Below are 18,836 nucleotides of genomic sequence, written 5' to 3' on the forward strand. Positions count from 1 at the left end.
CTGAATGAAGATTGATTGCGTTCAGGCTTCCTCAACGTGGGGGAGAAAAGAAAGCCAAGCGGTCCTTCAGTCTTGGCTTTACCCGCCGGAGTTGCATCAGCCAGCCTGTTCAATATTTAAGAAAGCTGCATTGCAGAGCTGGGAAAGGGATGGAAAGAAGCCGGTCGCCGGGTTGCTCCCGCTCTGGAAATGCCGTGCCCGGGAACTGCACCTGAAGCACACCTGCCCAAGTTCCAGGTTTTCCTACGGGACCAGGGTGTGCCAAAGGTCTGGGTACTGCTCAGCTCTCGGTAGGGCAAAATGGAAAAGCGACTCCCATTTCAAGCTCATGTAGCCTTATAGCTCCTGGCTCCGACGTTCGGGACGCGGGTGGCGCTGTGGGTTAAACCACTGAGCCTAGGACTTGCCGATCAGAAGGTCGGCGGTTCGAATCCCCACGATGGGGTGAGCTCCCGTTGCTCAGTTCCTGTTCCTGCCAACCTAGCAGTTCGAAAGCACAAAGTGCAAGTAGATAAATAGGTACCTCTCCGGCGGGAAGGTAAATGGCGTTTCTGAGCGCTGCTCTGGTTCGCCAGAAGCGGCTTAGTCCTGCTGGCCACATGACCCGGAAGCTGTATGCCGGCTCCCTCGGCCAATAAAGCGAGATGAGCGCCGCAACCCCAGAGTCGGCCACGACTGGACCTAATGGTCAGGGGTCCCTTTACCTTTACCTGATGTTCTGCCACTATGGTCAGAGGCAGCAATGCTTCTGAATGCCAGTAGAGGGGGCTCTTGTGCTTGTCTCCCTTTGGGGCATCTGGTTGGTCAATATGAAAAGATGCAGGATTGGCTGGGCCATTGGCTTGATCCAGCAGGCTCTTCCTAATGTTCTTTGCAGGCTTCCATCAGCCCGTACTGGCTAGCGCTGATGGGCGTTCAAAACATCTGGAGGACAGCAGGTTGGCAAGCTTATGATATCTATTTATTGCATTTCCGTCCGACCTTTTCACCCAAGGAGCTCAAGATGACTTGCATGGTCCTCCCCCTCCTCATTTAGCCCCCACAACAACCCTGTGAGGTGGGTCAGGCTGAGAGGCAGTGGCTGGTCACCCACCAGTGAGCTTCATGGCTGAGTGGGGTATCGAACCCTGGTCTCTCCCAGGTCCTAGGCGGACCCTCTAACCACTACACCACACTGCCTCCATTTTATCAGACATTTGGCATGTCAGTGTGAGCAGAGGGAAGGCTTTCCCAGTTCAGCTGTTTAAGCTGGAGATGCCAGGGCTGGAACATGGGGGCTTCTGCATGCGAGGCAGACATCCTAAGCAGTTAGACCCTCCCCAGAGTTAACTGCTGTGGAAGCTGCCCCTCTTCTTTTGTCTTGTGGGAATGCTGCTGGTGTTGGCATTCTCCGAACCAGGTTAAGCTGCCTCTTGGAGTCTTAAGCAGTTGGGTCTCTCAGCGGAGGGTAGTTAAATCACCACCACCAACTTCATCAATATACAGTCATACCTTGGTTCTGGAATACCTTGTGACTCGAACGTTTTGGTTCCCGAACTCTGCAAACACAGAAGCTACTCTTCTGGTTTGCAAACGTTTTTTGGAAGCCGGACGTCTGACGCGGCTTCTGCAGCTTCCGATTGAGTGCAGGAAGCTCCTGCAGCCAATCGGAAGCTGTGCCTTAGTTTTCAAACAGTTATCGGAATTGAAAGAACTTCTGGAATGGACTCCATTTGAGAACCAAGGTACAGGCTTCTCTCTTTTTGCCTTGGTCAGACCACACCAGGGGTCCTGTGTCCAGTTCTGGGGACCACAATTTAAGAAGGATGTTGACAAGCTGGAAGCTGTGCAGACGAGTGAGATGATAAAGGGTCTGGAAAGCAAGCCTTACGAGAAACAGTTGAGGGAGCTGGTTATGCTTTGTCTGGAAAAGAGGGGACTGAGAAGAGATTACAATCTCCAAATATCTCAAGGGCTGTCACATGGAGGATGGAGTAAGCTTGTTTTCTTCTATTCTGGAGGCTAGGACCTGAACCAATGGATTAAGATGACAAGAAAGGAGTTTCTGACTAGACATTAGGAAAATGTTTCTGAAAATAAGAGATGTCTGACAGTGGAACAGACTCCTTCAAAAGGTGATGGACTCTCCTTCATTGGAGGTGTCTAAAGAAAGTTTGGAGGGACCTCTGCCTTGGATTCCTTAGTTGCAATTCCTGCAACCCTCGGGGTCTCTTCCAGCTATTTTGTTGTTGTTTAGTCGTTTAGTCGTGTCTGACTCTTCGTGACCCCATGGACCAGAGCACGCCAGGCACTCCTGTCTTCCACTGCCTCCCGCAGTCTGGTCAAACTCATGCTGGTAGCTTCGAGAACACTGTCCAACCATCTCATCCTCTGTCGTCCCTTCTCCTTGTGCCCTCCATCTTTCCCAACATCAGGGTCTTTTCCAGGGAGTCTTCTCTTCTCATGAGGTGGCCAAAGTCTTGGAGCCTCAGCTTCAGGATCTGTCCTTCCAGTGAGCACTCAGGGCTGATTTCCTTAAGAATGGATCAGTTTGATCTTCTTGCAGTCCATGGGACTCTCAAGAGTCTCCTCCAGCACCATAATTCAAAAGCATCAATTCTCAGTGATCAGCCTTCTTTATGGTCCAGCTATACAATTCTACATTTATGTGACTATTATCCATAAGCCATTTTAACATGGCTTTGGATTCTGCTTTGGCTGTTAGCCACCACCACTTGGTCCCTCTCACAGGCTCTTTCTGCCCCCTTTCTTGTTTACATCAACCTGCAGCCATTGCTGCCTTATGGAAGAGTTTGGAGCCCAAGTCCTTGACGCTGGTCAGAAAGGCTGAAACAAGATGTAGGGCTGTTCCCCACAGAGCTGGCATCACTCAGAGATGCTTCCTTCCTTCCTCATTTACATCTGTTCTCTGAAGATGCAGGAAGCAAACCGGCCTCTCCCCCCCCCCCCCACTCTGGGGATTTGAGAAACGGAGAAAACAAAAGGAAAACAGCCTTCCCTCTTTGATCATGTTTTTCACATGCCTGAAAAGAGATACTTGGCGAAATCTTGGCAGCTTTTTCTTTTAATGATCCATGTGCAGGGATGTCTCCTGCTGCTGTTTGATGGAGAGGGTATTAATGGTGTTTCTGCTATTCCGTGGTGCAAAGTACAAAAGTTGTTTGATGGGTGAGAATGTCACAAAGTGAACTGGCTTTTCCCAGAAGCTACTTTGCAAGGTAGTTAAAACTATCCTCAACTGGCAGGGAAGGAAGGCAGGTTCGGTTGAGGTCTGAAGTGTGCACTGCCCCCTTTCACAGTAGAAGCTGTTCACCCCCCCCTCCCAATTAATAGAGCTTGATTATGTTGTCACAGATCCCTTAAGTTTTTAGATTTCAGGGTTCTGTTGTGCCGGCCTTGTGGCTTGCTTCTTCTTTTTTTTATTATAAGATATTTATTAAAAAATTTTAGATGTACAAAAAGAGAAAACAAAAAGCATCATTTTAAACAAAAATAAGATAAAATACAAAAAGGGAAAAATAATGATAAAAAAGAAAAAACAGAGAATTAAAATCCATTAAAACAAAGAAAAAACAAGAAAAAATACCACAAATCTTCCCATTACTTATCTTTCATTAGCTTATTTCCCTGACCTCCTCACACCTCCCTTTCTTGTATTCTAGGTCAATTATCCATTTCAGCAAATCCTTTCCCTCTTTTCAAATTTTTGTCCTGTAATTTATCTTGATATTAACATAACTTTACTTTCCCTCCTTTCCCCAATTAACAGTCTGTTTTTTCCTAAATCTTTGTAACATTTCTGCTAAAATCACATAAATTCATTCCAACAACATTCTAACATTCATTAATTTTGCAATGTTTCTGTAAATAGTCTTTAAATTTCTTCCAATCTTCCTCCACCAACTCTTCTCCCTGGTCTCGGATTCTGCCAGTCATTTCCGCTAGTTCCGTATAGTCCATCACCTTCATCTGCCATTCTTCCCGGGTGGGCTTCCTTCTGCACCCCATGTACACGACACCTGTTCACCCCAGGCACTTCCAATGACAAAACTGTTATAGGTTTGCGGGGTCAGTCTGGATGATGTCCCGGGTCCCTTCCAAGCCTGTAAGCCAGCATCCAGTGATGTTAAAAATCTAGAGACTGCAGAACCAGTCCAATCTGGCTTTGGCCGACCAGGTAAATACTGCTCCTTACCAAAGAGGTTGTTCTGTTGCCATGGCCTTCTGGCAGTTCCCTCACTGCGAGAAGCCAAGTTACAGGGAACCAGGCAGAGGGCCTTCTCGGTGGTGGCGCCCGCCCTGTGGAATGCCCTCCCACCAGATGTCAAAGAGAACAACAACTACCAGACTTTTAGAAGACATCTGAAGGCAATCCTGTTTAGGGAAGCTTTTAATGTTTGATGCATTACTGTATTTAAATATTTTGCTGAAAGCCGCCCAGATGGGCGGGGTATAAATAATAAATTTATTATTATTATTATTATTATTATTATTATTATTATTATTATTATTAAGATAAATGGGTGGGTCTTTTCCAAACTCACCCGCCTGGATCTTGAGATGGAGAACAACAGGCACAATGGTAGGAGGGCTTTGTATGTGAGACTTGTGTGCGTGAATTTTTGGCTGGTGCTGGAAGCTGAGGAGGCAGAGGCCTGTTTTGCTCTGTGATGGACTCAGGGGATATGAATTCAGGCCTCCCTGGAACCCTGATATCTTAAGGGCTGTCACATGGAAGAAGGAACAAGCTTGTTTTCTCCTGCTCAGGCAGATAGGACTCGAATCAGTGGCTTCAAGTTAAAAGAAATGAGATTCCAGCTAAACATGCAGAAAAACCTTCTGACAGTCAGAGCTGTTTGACAGTGGAACAGTCCCCCTCAGGAGGTTGTGGACTCTCCTTCCTTGGAGGTTTTTTAAAGCAGAGGTTGGATGGCCGTCTGCCATGGACGCTTTAGCTGAAATTCCTGCATTGCAGGGGGTTGGACTAGATGACCCTGGGTGTCCCTTCCAACTCTATGATTCTAACGGGGAAGGAAGTTCTGTTGAGGCCTTAAGGCTGTGAGTCCCTCTGTACTCTGCTCAGGTTGTATGTATGGATATACAGTGGTACCTCAGGTTAAGAACTTAATTCGTTCTGGAGGTCCGTTCTTAAGCTGAAACAGTTCTTAACTTGAGGTACCACTTATGGGGCCTCTCACTGCCGCTGCGCCGCCGCCGCACAATTTCTGTTCTCATCCTGAAGCAAAGTTCTGAACCTGAGGTACTATTTTTGGGTTGGCGGAGTCTGTAACCTGAAGCGTCTGTAACCCAAGGTACCACTGTACATCTTTAGGGGGGAAACCACCACCAGCAAAAACATGCATCATAGATATGGTCGGTATGTAAAAGAGAAGTGAAGATGTGTAAATATAGATTTTACAATACAGTGGTACCACGGGTTAAGTACGTTCTTAACCTGAAACTGTACTTGACCTGAGGTACCACTTTAGCTAATGCGGCCTCCCGCTGCCGCTGCATGATTTCTGTTCTCATCCTAAAGCAAAGTTCTTAACCCGAGGTACTATTTCTGGGTTAGCGGAGTCTGTAACCTGAAGCGTATGTAACCTGAGGTACCACTGTACTGAAAACACACAGAGAGCAGAGCGCCATTTTTTGTTAGCGTAAGGTTCCTGGCAGTGGCGTAGCGTGGCTTATCAGCACCCGGGGCAAGGCAAGTAATTTGCGCCCCCTAACCTGTGGATTTGCGCCCCCTAACCCGTGGATTTCCCTAACCCCCAGATGTTGCGCCCGGTGCAGCCAGCCCCCCCTGCACCCCCCACGCTACGCCACTGGTTCCTGGCATGTCCAGTGAAAAAGAGTTTGAGTTGAGAGGGTTAGGAAATCCTTTGGGCTACGTCACTGTGCTCCGTGGACCAATGTTTTGGTCTGGTATAAAACTTCCTAATGCAAGCTAGTGGAAAATCCTTTTGGCTTGGTGTAAGTTCCCCTCCTCCACCGCAAATCTCAAAGATGGGAGGTTATCCCCTTACCCCATGAATGCCCACTTGACCGCTTTGATTTACGGAACTGGTTCTGTTATGTACTGAAGTTCTCACTAGCAGGGAGATACTGTAGATGGTTTTCACTCAGGTCCGCATATGCAAATAAGGAATTGAAAGTGACGTTCAGTGATTGGATAGTTACAGAAAGTTGTTACTGTTGCTTTGTATTTGAGCTCTATATAAGCAGGTTGGCTGAACCATTCAGTTCAGTTCTGGCCTGGCCTGTGAATAAACAAGAACTGTTTGAAGAATCGCTGTGTCGCCTGATATGTTCACCCACAACTTAACAGGTTCTGTTATAGGTGCTTTGTAAGACTTGTTCTGCGTTGGCAAGAAACTGATCTTTTAGTGTGGTAGCACCCACACTTTGGAACTCCCTGCCTATTGATAACGTAGAATTATAGAGTTGGAAGGGACTCTGAGGATCATCTAGTCCAACCCCCCTGCAATGCAGAAATATGCCACTGCCCCATACGGGGATCAAACCTGCAACCTTGGCATTATCAGCAGCACGCTCTAACCAACTGAGCTACCAGGAAGGCACCTTCACAGTACTCTTTTTAGCTCCTGCTTGCTCAGACAAGCCTGCCCAGATATGTGTTGACATGTGTTTTAATCTGTTTTTCACTGATCGTTAATTGCAATCATCACTGCATTATTTCAACAGCTGCTTTAATTGGTTTTATCGATAATGTTCTTGTTTTGTTCTTTTTTGGAAACGGCTTTGAGGGCTTTTCCCTCTCCTTACGATCCAGTGTATATAAATTTTATGAAACCTTTAAAATATCCAAGCTAGTAGGCCTAGCCTTGTCACCATTTCTTCACACAGCACCCTTAACTTGCCTGCGGCTGCACAAAGTGTAAGAGGGTGGGTCCCTGCCCCGATGAGATTACAGTCTGTGATTCAGCACAGAGGAAACAACAAAGAAGAGGGAAATGGAGTCAAGGTTAAGGAGTGGAAAGGATAACTTTTTTAAAAAAATGTAAATAATTTTTATTCATTTTCCAATAAGCATCTTCCAATTATTAAATCAAATCAAATCATATACATTGTCAATTATAAATTCCAGATCAAATAATTCCCTGGATAACTTTTTGATTAAGTTGCATGCACTTGGACTTACCCAAGGTTAGTCCTGCTCAGAGTAGACCCATTGAAATTAATGGACCAGATAAAATCCAGTGGAGTAGGAAGCCTAAGGGGAATGTGGCGCAGATGCCCTAGAAAATGTGAGCTTCTGAACATGTTTTGTTGCTGTTGCTTAGTCGTTTAGTCGTGTCCAACTCTTCGTGACCCCATGGACCAGAGCACGCTAGGCCCTCCTGTCTTCCACTGCCTCCCGCAGTTTGGTCAAACTCATGTTTGTAGCTTCGAGAACACTGTCCAACCACCTCGTCCTCTATCGTCCACTTCTCCTTGTGCCCTCCATCTTTCCCAACATCAGGGTGTTTTAAACCCTGGTAATAATTCTTTTGAAATGTATCTGTTGGTCAACTGGAATATGGAGGTGGTTACTGCAAATTACTCCAAGTAGACCCTCCAAGTGTCCCTATTTTCCAGGGACAGTCCCGGATTTATAGAAGCCATTCGGGTTTCCAATTTGATCCCGGAATATCCCTCTTTTCCTTAGGACGTCCCTATTTTCATGAGGGAAATGTTGGAGGGTAAGGAGATATGCAACCTGCAAGCCAAGGAAATAAGTAACTCTAAAACCTTAAGAAGAACACGGGTGGTGCTGTGGGTTAAACCACAGAGCCTAGGACTTGCCAATCAAAAGGTCGGCAGTTTGAATCCCCGTGATGGGGTGAGCTCCCGTTGCTCGGTCCCTGTTCCTGCCAACCTAGCAGTTCGAAAGCACGTCAAAGTGCAAGTAGATAAATAGGTACCACTCTGACAGGAAGGTAAATGGTGTTTCCGTGTGCTGCTGTGGTTCGCCAGAAGGGGCTTAGTCATGCTGGCCACATGACCCGGAAGGTGTACACCGGCTCCCTCAGCCAATAAAGCGAGATGAGTGCCGCAACCCCAGAGTCGGTCACGACTGGACCTAATAGTCAGTCCCTTTACCTTTACCTTTAAAACCTTAAGAAGACATCTGAAGGCAGCGCTGTATAGGGGCTTTTTAATGTTTTTTAATGTTAATGTTTCATCATGTTTTTATATATATTGGAAGGCACCAAGAGTAGCTGGGATAACGCAGACAGATATCTGGAGAATTAACAACAACAACAACAACAACAACAAATAGAACAGCCCTATTTTCATTAGAGAAATGTTGGAGGGTATGAAGCTGTTGTCCGTGTCCCAGCGTGGCACCATTATGCAGGATTGAACCCTGAAACAGAAAAAGGAAGCCAGCTCTCTGAATTCTACGCCACTCACAGTCTGTTTTGCTTGTTTAAAGTTGTGCCTCTTTGTGCTGTTGCGCGGCGACGCTTTCTCAGTCCACACCGCTCCGTTTCTTCCAACACACAGGAGCAGCTTTCTGAGCTCCCATGCGTCCTGGCTTTCCTCGTGCAAATGGCGTGGTGTGTGGCAGGAATCTAGCATCAAGACTCAGCGCTGACATAGCAACGCAATGCCCAACGTACGGCTGGCGCACTGTAGCACTGCGCATGGTTTAGCTCTTTATCGCTCCCATATAAACATCCGTGCAGACTTGATGTCAAACTGACCCGTTGCAGCGCTCAGAGATTCAGTTTTACTTGCATCATATAAAATGCCCTGTGCTGCTTTCCCTCCAGGAAGCCCACCTTGTGAACAAACTCGCAACTCGGCAAAATCTCTCCAGACCAGAAAGGCCATTTATTTCCTGTGGCTCCTGGTATCCACTTATGGTGCCCAATGGTCCTTTGAGAAGGGACCTGTTAAAGGTAAAAGGACCCCTGACCATTAGGTCCAGTCGTAGCCAACTCTGGGGTTGCGGCGCTCATCTCGCTTTATTGGCTGAGGGAGCCGGCGTACAGCTTCCGGGTCATGTGGCCAGCATGACTAAGCCGCTTCTGGCAAACCAGAGCAGCGCACGGAAACGCCGTTTACCTTCCCGCCGGAGCAGTACCTATTTATCTACATGCACTTTGACGTGCTTTCAAACTGCTAGGTTGGCAGGAGCAGGGACCGAGCGTCGGGAGCTCACCCTTTTGTGGGTATTTGAACCGCCAACCTTCTGATCAGCAAGTCCTAGGCTCTGTGGTTTAACCCACAGTGCCACCCGTGTCCCATAGGGACCTGTTAGTGACCTGCAAATATGGGGGTGAAAGAGGAAGATTATTCTCTGGGAGCTTCTCTGCCTAAAGGGCTTGTTGCCTTGTAGCTCTGTCAGCAGAGCACAAGACTGAATCTCAGGGTCCTGGGTTCAAGTCCTGTGTAGGGCAAAAAATTCCTGCATTGCAGCGGGTTGGACTAGATGACCCTCCTGGTCCCAACTATTCTGAAGAGCTCACACCCTCTTCTTTGCTGCTGCAATCGTTACCTCTTCAACCCTCGATCTCGCTGCCGACTTACAAGCTCTTGCTGCTTTTTTGTCTTTCAGGGAGCCTCAACATTCAGCCATGACGGACACGGTCGTTGGCAACAGCACTGGTCAGTGGATGTATCAGAATGATAGACAGATGGCTCTTCGGGGCGGGTAAGAGGATTTCCTGGCCTTCGACTCTTTCCACTTCCACCACCCACCTGTCAGCTGATTTGTATATTATATCACAGCTTGTGTGGAACGTACGTTCTCGGTGGGGGGTTAGCACATATACAAAAAAACACATATACTCGAATCGCACACCCTGTCCTGACTTTCCAGAGTTGGCAAACTGAGTGGGCCTTATCCCTGCACCCCACTAGGCAAGGCAGAGAGCTTTTAAATTCTCCTCCTTGCTTTCCAGGAAAGGCCCGTTCAGCGCACAGACTCTAGGGTGCTCTCATGAGATTTCCTGGAGCCGTCGGATTTCCCATGGGATGTTGTGAGAGCATCCCAGAGCCCCTGTCCAAGTGGAACTTGCCTGAAAAGCAAGGTGGAGAGCTTAAACTCAGCCAGATGGGTGGGGTATAAATAATAAATTATTATTATTATTATTATTATTATTATTATTATTATTATTATTATTTCCACATGGGGGAAACCCAATGCAAAAGGAGCTTTTAAGCTCTCCGCCTTGCACCGGCCAGTTTTCAACTGTGCAAGGTTGAAGTTGTGCAAGTTAGTTGTGCATAAGATGTGATCATACTGTTTAATAATGTGTGTGTTGTGTGCGTGCCTGCTGGGATTCAACAGGCGTGCACAAGACCTGGAAGAATGTGCTATCAGTTCCGTAATTTAGCTGCCAGAGAACCGGAGCACCCTTATTTCTTTAGAGAACCACTCTTCAGCCAAAAAAATGTGACTTACAAGATCAGCCGTAAAGACTTACAATAAAAAAGACACGACACACAAGGAAAAGGGAATGGGGAGGGAGGAGGGGGAAAGTGAGCTCATGCAGCAGTTCTCAGCATTAACGGTTCTTATAACGATGCAAAGATCTGTTTGAATTATGCATTATGGCTGTCACCTATTGAAATATCAGCAGCCTGAGGAGGTAGTTGATCAAGGGAGCTTGTGTGTATGTTCTTCAGTGCTCTGCAGAACTTCTTTGTTCCTTCCTGTGATAAGCAAAGCAAAGCAGAATAAAATGCACAAATTGGTAGGAACACTGTGCAAAAGAAGGGGAAACAGGGATGATGAATGCAGGTTGCGGAATTAAGCCTGTCTGGTTGCAGAATGTTGATACCCTTCAAAGAAGGACCCAAGAAGAGCCTTGCTAATTCCAGCTTTGGCAGGTCCTTACAGCAACTGCGGTGGGTGTTTATGGAGTGAGGAGACCCTTGAAAACCAACAGCACCTCTCATCCACCAGCAGTGATCAGAAGCGTTGATGGAAAAGCTAAAATTGTGACGCGAGTCTCTCTTCACCCAGCCACCCGTGGCCTAATTTAATTTTGCCCGTTAATTCCGATCCTTAAACTGCCATCTATCTCAAGTCATCCCTCAGCTTGGCAGCGGGATTAAATTCAAATAATTTAAATAATGTATGCAGCTATTCCCTTGCCAGAAGTGTTTGCTCCTTATCAGACTGGATTCCAGGAGCTGCTAATGACCCAAGGGGAGGGGGAGAGAGACAGAGAGTCCAGTAGATGTTAAATTGTTTGCAAATCATTGTCAGAGGGCACAGAACGTAAGGAAACTGATAGCCATGGGCCCGTTGATGTTGTTGGTTGACTGTGGGGAAATGCCAAGTTGGCGTGGGTTTAATTGGGGAGTCCCAGAGTTCCAGCATGCACATTCATGGGCTCTGAACTAGCAGTCTCAAAGCGGCTAACATTCTCCTTTCCCTTCCTCCCCCACAACAAACACTCTGAGGTGAGTGGGGCTGAGAGACTTCAGAGAAGTGTGACTAGCCCAAGGTCACCCAGCAGCTGCATGTGGAGGAGCGGGGACGCGAACCTGGTTCACCAGATTACGAGTCCACCTCTCTGTAACCACTACACCATGCTGGCTCAGTGAAGATGTTGACACAGTGTGTGGCAGCTTTGGGAAAAAAAGGCAAATTGCACGCTAGGGATCATTAGGCAAGGAATTGAAAATGATACTGCCAATAGACGGAGAGCAGATATGATAGCCATCTTTACATATCTAAAGTGCTGTCACATAGAACAGTGTTTCCCAACCTTGGATCTCCAGCTGTTTTTGGACTACAACTCCCATGATCCCTAGCTAGCAAGATCAATGGTCAGGGATGACATAGAAGATGGAGCAAGCTTCTTCTACTCCAGAAAGTTACTTATAAGAAAGGAGATTCGGACTAAACATCAGGAAGATCTTTCTGACACCAAGAGCTGTTCAACAGTGGTGCACTGTCACGGTCCAGTTCACGGGCCATCAAAGTCCCGGCTGGGGACGTCAGGACTGGGGGCAAGATGGCAAGGTGGGAGCAGGAACGGGAGTCCAGAAGCCAGGAGTCAGGAAGCCAAGAGTCCGAGGATCAGGAAGCCAGGAGTCACGAAGTCAAGGGTTTGAGAATCAAGAAGCAAGGAGTCACAAAGTCAGGGGTCCGAGGAGCAAGAAGCAAGGAGTCACGAAGTCAAGGGTCTGAGAATCAAGAAGCAAGGAGTCACGAAGTCAGGGGTCCGAGGATCAAGAAGCAAGGAGTCACGAAGTCAAGGGTCTGAGAATCAAGAAGCAAGGAGTCACGAAGTCAGGGGTCCGAGGATCAAGAAGCAAGGAGTCACAAAGTCAAGGGTCTGAGAATCAAGAAGCAAGGAGTCACAAAGTCAGGGGTCCGAGGATCAAGAAGCAAGGAGTCACGAAGTCAAGGGTCTGAGAATCAAGAAGCAAGGAGTCACGAAGTCAGGGGTCCGAGGATCAAGAAGCAAGGAGTCACGAAGTCAGGGGTCCGAGGATCAAGAAGCAAGGAGTCACGAAGTCAGGGGTCCGAGGAGCAAGAAGCAAGGAGTCACGAAGTCAGGGGTCTGAGGATCAAGAAGCAAGGAGTCACGAAGTCAGGGGTCCGAGGGTCAAGAAGCAAGAAGTCACGAAGTCAAGGGTCCGAGGATCAAGAAGCAAGGAGTCACGAAGTCAGGGGTCTGAGGATCAAGAAGCAAGGAGTCCAGAAGCCAAGGGTCCGAGGATCAAGAAGCAAGGAGCCAAACGCAGCAGGGCAGGGAACGTGTTGCTGTGGCAAAGAGCCGAAGGGAAATGCTGACCTTATATCCCTTCCCGGCTCTTGCCACCAGGTGCTGTGAGTTACCAATCGGCCTCACCTGTGCGGCTGCGCCTTGCCTCTTCACAACAAACTTAGGAAGGCCCCAGTCCTGCAAAGTCCTATTGGTCACAGGGCCTGGCTCCTGCATGCACACCTGACATACAGACTCCCTCAAGAGGTTGTGGACTCTCCTTCTTTGGAGGTTATTAAGCAGAGGTTGGGTAGCCATCTGTTGGATTCCTGCGTTGTGGGGGGGTGGACTAGATGACCCTCAGAGTCCCTCCCAACCTTGCCATTCTATAATTGTCACAATGCCATTATACAAATCTATGGTCCATCTGCATTTGGAGTACTGTGTAAAATCCTGGCCGTCTCCCTTCGAAAGGGATATTTCAGAGTTTTTAGTTTAGAGAAGAAAGTTTTTTCTCCCTGTCTGATAACTCTGGAACTCAAGGTGCTGGTTTTGACCTTTAAAGTCCTATGCAGCCTAGGACCCACGTACCTACGGGACCGCCTCTCCTGGTATGCCCCGCGGAGGACCTTAAGGTCCACAAATGACAACATTTGGGAGGTCCCAGGTCGCAAGGTGGTTAGATTGGTCTCAACTAGGGCCAGGGCCTTTTCAGTACTGGCCCCGACTTGGTGGAGCGCTCTGTCACAAGAGACTATGGCCCTGCGGGACTTGACATCTTTCCACAGGGCCTGCAAGACAGAGCTGTTCGCCTGGCCTTTGGTTTGGACTCAGTCTGACCCTTATGTTTCCCTCCCCTTATGGTATTGATTTATTGGCTACTTTTAAAATGAGGCTGCATTTTAAATTGAATTTTAACCTGTATTTTAAATTGGTTTCCCCCCCTTTTCCTGTTCTCTCTCCCCCCTTATGTTTTTACTGTGATTTTATTGGGGTTAGCCACCCTGAGCCCGGCTCTGGCCGGGGAGGGTGGGGTATAAATAAAATTTATTATTATTATTGTGGACATCCAAAGAAAGTGAATTATTAGAAGATTCAGGGCACATAAAAGGAAATTTGTGCATCACATACCCTCTGTCACAGGAGGCAGTGATGGCCACCAGCTTGGGGAAATTCAGGGAGGAGAGGGCTATCGATGGCTACCAGCCAGGATGACTCTGCCATGTCTCTACAGCTGGAGGCAGCTGTTTCTGAATACCAGTTGCTGGAAGCCACAAGAGGGGAGAGTGTCGCTCTCGGACTTGGGTCCTGCCTGTGAGATGTCCTCTGAGGGTTCTTTGTCTGGTATACCAGGTCAGGGCAAGGCATGACGTCAACCTGCCCAGTTCCCAAACTTGGGAACCACTCACACACAAGACTTCCATCTTATATTAATCTCCTTGGGTTGTTTGGCCCTTACCCAGCCCGTCACTAACTGCAGACGTGTGTCCAGGACTTGATCAGCCTCCCCTTATTCAGACGTTGCTGAGAAATATTAGCGTCCTTTGATGATGTTTGTTTGGTGCAATAATGTATTTGACTTTTTTCCTCTTCCTTTCCTCCCCCCACGCTGCTTTGAAGTGGAAAAGAACAGTAAGTCCTCTGTTTATCTGTTGTGCATTTAGTTCACATATACACTCGTGGCATCTGGCTGGTGGGGACTGATTGATAGCTTGATGAAAATGGGGACACAAGTGTTACAGATCGGTAGGAAATGAAGTCAAAATAAACTGCCAATTAATATCATGGTAAAGGTAAAGGGACCCCTGACCATTAAGTCCAGTAGCACATGACTCCGGGTTATGTGGCCAGCATGACTAAGCCGCTTCTGGCGAACCAGAGCAGCACATGGAAACGCCATTTACCTTCCTGTTGGAGCGGTACCTATTTATCTACTTGCACTTTGATGTGTTTTTGACCTGCTAGGTTGGCAGGAGCAGAGACCGAGCAACAGGAGCTCACCCCGTCGTGGGGATTCGAACCGCCGACCTTCTGATCGGCAAGCCCTAGGCTCTGATTTGGTATGCAAATCAAGGGTGTGAAGTCACGTCAGAAGGCTTCGTGAGTCCTGGGACTCCCCCTCTGAGGCCTCTCAAGGCCCTAGTCTAAGGTTACCAGACGTCCTTGTTTTCTGGGGATAGTCCCCGGATTTACAAATCAGTCCCCATACAAAATCCATTGAAGTTGAAAAGTGTCCCCAGATTCATTGAAAAAAATCTGGTAACCTTACCCTAGACACCACCTCTGAGTCCCTGAGAGGCCTCAGACTTGACTTCTGGTGCTTCACAAGGCACCAGAAGTAGTGTTGGAGGGCCCCACTGTGCAGGTGCCAAGCACCCACAACAATTTTTTGGTGGGCCCTTGGGCCCCCTAAATTGGCACCGGTGTTCCTGGAGTTGTAAAGTGTGGACCTGTGTCTGGAAAGAGCAGGGCAAAAGTTAAGTGTGTACAAGTCTTCCGGGTAGACAACACTGGTGTAGATGGACCAAAGGTCTGGCTCAGTGTCCAGGATGCCATCACAAGAACGTCGCCAGACTTTGAAAGGAGCCAACCTCCTTGAATGGGGAAATTCATTTGCCAGCCCCCTCCTAATGCCGGCTGCCTGAGAGGAGGCATCTCTGTCTAGATTTCCCCTCAAAAAAACCACCTCGCCTTGGCTTGGCGAGGGGAAGAATGGGAGACGAGATCCTTTCAAAGCCCCCCTCAATTTCACGATGTGAGCAGCGGGCACGAACAATTGGCACTATTTATACGTGCCCTATTTAGCTCCCTGCCTGCGCCGGCTGGCTTTTGTTCCTTGATTCAGCTGCAAATTTCTGCTTGTTCCCGACAGAATAGAAATGCAGATGGCAGTTTGGATTCGGGGCGGGGCGGGCTCCATCTGTAGGCGCTCTGCTCGATTGGGTGGGTGTGGATCTGCGAGGGGGCTCCCAAAGGGCTTTGTCCTCTCACGGTGGGCAAGATCTGATCTCTGATCCCTGTGCCTTCCCCAGTTGTAACGGGAGCCTGTAGGCGGAGAGAATTTGGAGGGTTGCCATCCATACCCCTTTCTGAGGTGTCTCTAGTAATATGTACCCTACATATTACTGGTGTTCTGGTCGCCTCCTCTCAGAAAGGAGGTAAGAAGATATAAAGGTGACCATAAAATGGCAAATGCAGTTCAATTTAAAGATTTCTCTGATGAAAATGTTGTTGTTGCTGTTTAGTCGTTTAGTCATGTCTGACTCTTCGTGACCCCATGGACCAGAGCATGCCAGGCACTCCTGTCTTCCACTGCCTCCCGCAATTTGGTTAAACTCATGTTCGTAGCTTCGAGAACGCTGTCCAACCATCTCGTCCTCTGTCGTCCCCTTCTCCTTCTGCCCTCCATCTTTCCCAACATCAGGGTCTTTTCCAGGGAGTCTTCTCTTCTCATGAGGTGGACAAAGTCTTGGAGCCTCAGCTTCAGGATCTGTCTTTCCAGTGAGCACTCAGGGCTGATTTCCTTCAGAATGGAGAGGTTTGATCTTCTAATAGGGACATCCTATTGAACAACAACAACAACAACAACAACAACAACACCCCACCCATCTTGACTGGGTTGCCCCAGCCACTCTGGGCAGCTTCCAACATATATAGAAACATAACAAAATATTGAACATTAAAAAACCCTTCCCTTTAAAGGGTGTCTAGTTACAGTGGTACCTCAGGTTACAGACGCTTCAGGTTACAGACTCCGCTAATCCAGAAATAGTACCTTGGGTTAAGAACTTTGCTTCAGGATGAGAACAGAAATCGCACGGTGGCAGCGGGAGGCCCCATTAGCTAAAGTGGTACCTCAGGTTAAAAACAGTTTCAGGTTAAGAACGGACCTCCAGAACGAATTAAGTTCTTAACCTGAGGTACCACTGTACTTATCTCCTTGGCTCGGGGTGTCTGTGTGTGTCATATAGCTCCATACCCTCCAACATTTCTCGGATGAAAATAGGGATGTCTTAAGGAAAAGCGGGACATTCTGGGATCAAATCAGAAACCAAAGATGGCTTCTGTAAATCAGGAACTGTCTCTGGAAAATAGGGATACTAGGAGGGTCTGGCAAAATGATTCACATCAGGGCAGAAAAAAGCCCTCGATTTCACTGATGGTTTTGAGCAGGGGTCAGCAAACTTTTTCAGCAGGGGACCGGTCCATTGTCCCTCAGACCTTGTGGGGGGCCAGACTGTATTTTTTGGGTGGAAATGAACGAATTCTTATGCCCCACAAATAACCCAGACATGCATTTTAAATAAAAGGACACATTCTACTCATGTAAAAGCATGCTGATTCCCGGACTGTCCTCAGGCCGGATTTAGAAGGCGATTAGGCCAGATCCGGCCCCTGGGCCTTAGTTTGACTACCTATGGCTTTGAGAAAGCTACAATTGCTCAGGTAGATTTTGGCCCCAAAGTCATTGATGTTGCTTGAACCACAGCTCGCTTTGTGGTTCTGTTGCTGCGACCTATTTGTTACAACCAGGAATGTTCACCCGTTCTTGTTGTTTTTTTAATTGCCCTTCTGAGGAGTATCTAATAAACCGAGGAATCCAAACAAAGATGGTTTATTGATTGGAACAGAGAAAAACACCTGATGGGATTCTGCTCGGTTGCAAAGATCTGGCGGATAAACTGCTTACTTTGGTAATCCAAGATGAGGGCCTGGGAATAGGCAGGGTGTGTGGTGGGAAGAGATTTATTGACGGCATGATTGTACATGAAATACAATTTGGTCGATAAGAGCTGCAGCCAAAGGCTTGGCTTGCAATTTGAAACTGAGACGTGGGGTTCGGCTCCTTTCACCAGAGAGTTTGTCTGCTTGCAAATACCGACTTTTTAGACACAAACCAGAGGGGAGAGGGGGGAATGTGCAGCAACACAACAATCTTCCCAAGCGATTTAGCAAAGACCAACGCTACGAGGGCTGCTTCTTAATGGAAATCTGGAAATGTTGTTCTCAAGTGTTATAAGCAAAATACTGCTCCCTTTGCCTTATGCGGTATCTAAGAGCCCATATAGAGTCCTTAAGTAGGTTCTCTGTCGGTAGGAGAAAATAACAGAGGCCAACTAGAGAATATTGAGAAGCAAAGCAGCTAGTAAGCCTGGTCTTTATCAAACTGTTGCAACAGGGTCCTCACTCATGCAGCAGAGAGGAGGAACCCAGAACATTGGTGTGAAAGCTCTTATATAGACACTTGAAAATTGCCTCCCCCGGAGTCCAAGACCACCCCCCAAAATATCATACATACATCACAGAAGGAGGCGGGCTACAGCAGAAAACCTGTCTGTCAGGATACCTGATAATGGTCACTGATTGCTTTTACCTGGGCATCCTGGCCATTCTTTTGTGACGGTAAATATTCAGTTCCTGAATTCAGGTCACAGGTTCACAATATTCATACACAAATATGCCCTTAAGACAGGATTTGTGAGCAAAGAGACAGTGGGGAGGCTTTCCCATTTCCTTCCTCCTTGCAGAGAAACATTTGAGGTAAATTTGGGAGAGTCAAAATGGTTTCAGGATAGCTCTCCTGTATTATTTCAGACACATAGTTTATATACTTATGTATGTGTTTGCCTTGTAAATTTAGCAACATTTGATTTATATATATATATATGAGACCTTAAAGGTAAAGTGACCCCTGACCATTAGGTCCAGTCGTGGCCGACTCTGGGGTTGCGGCACTCATCTTGTTTTATTGGCCAAGGGAGCTGGCGTACAGCTTCCGGGTCATGTGGCCAGCATGACTAAGCCTCTTTTGGCGAACCAGAGCAGCGCACGGAAACGCCGTTTACCTTCCCGTTGGAGTGGTACCTATTTATCTACTTGCACTTTGAGGTGCTTTTGAACTGCTAGGTTGGCAGGAGCAGGGACCAAGCAATGGGAGCTCATCCCATCGCAGGGATTTGAACTGCCAACCTTCTGATCGGCAAGTCCTAGGCTCTGTGGTTTAACCCACAGCGCCACCCGCGTCCCTTATATGAGACCTTAGAATTCCTATAAGGAATTTGCTTTCTGCCAGGGCTGTCACCTCAAGGATGAGCAGCTTTGGCCAGGTTTTTCCAGGCATGAGACCTGCCTTGGTCCTAAAAGGCCTTGGGATGC

General features: G+C 47.6%; 1 protein-coding gene and 1 long non-coding RNA gene across 5 annotated transcripts in view; one reads left to right on the forward strand and one right to left on the reverse strand.

Annotated features, from left to right (window-relative positions):
* Nucleotides 1–18,836, reverse strand: part of LOC310849765 — a 320,102-nt gene that overhangs the window by 102,641 nt on the left and 198,625 nt on the right. The gene's annotated exons all lie outside the window — the stretch shown is intronic.
* The window catches only part of RPH3A (rabphilin 3A), a 123,899-nt gene that overhangs the window by 34,329 nt on the left and 70,734 nt on the right, over nucleotides 1–18,836 (forward strand). For all 4 annotated transcript variants that reach the window (XM_083750209.1, XM_083750207.1, XM_083750208.1 and 1 more), the window contains one exon: nucleotides 9,572–9,667. In XM_083750209.1, the coding sequence (XP_083606335.1) occupies nucleotides 9,591–9,667 (77 nt within the window). In that variant the 5' untranslated portion in view covers nucleotides 9,572–9,590. The remainder of the gene's footprint in view (nucleotides 1–9,571; nucleotides 9,668–18,836) is intronic.

The sequence above is a fragment of the Podarcis gaigeae genome (genome assembly GCF_964106915.1).
Source record: "Podarcis gaigeae genome assembly, chromosome: 8".
NCBI classification, from domain to species: domain Eukaryota; kingdom Metazoa; phylum Chordata; class Lepidosauria; order Squamata; family Lacertidae; genus Podarcis; species Podarcis gaigeae.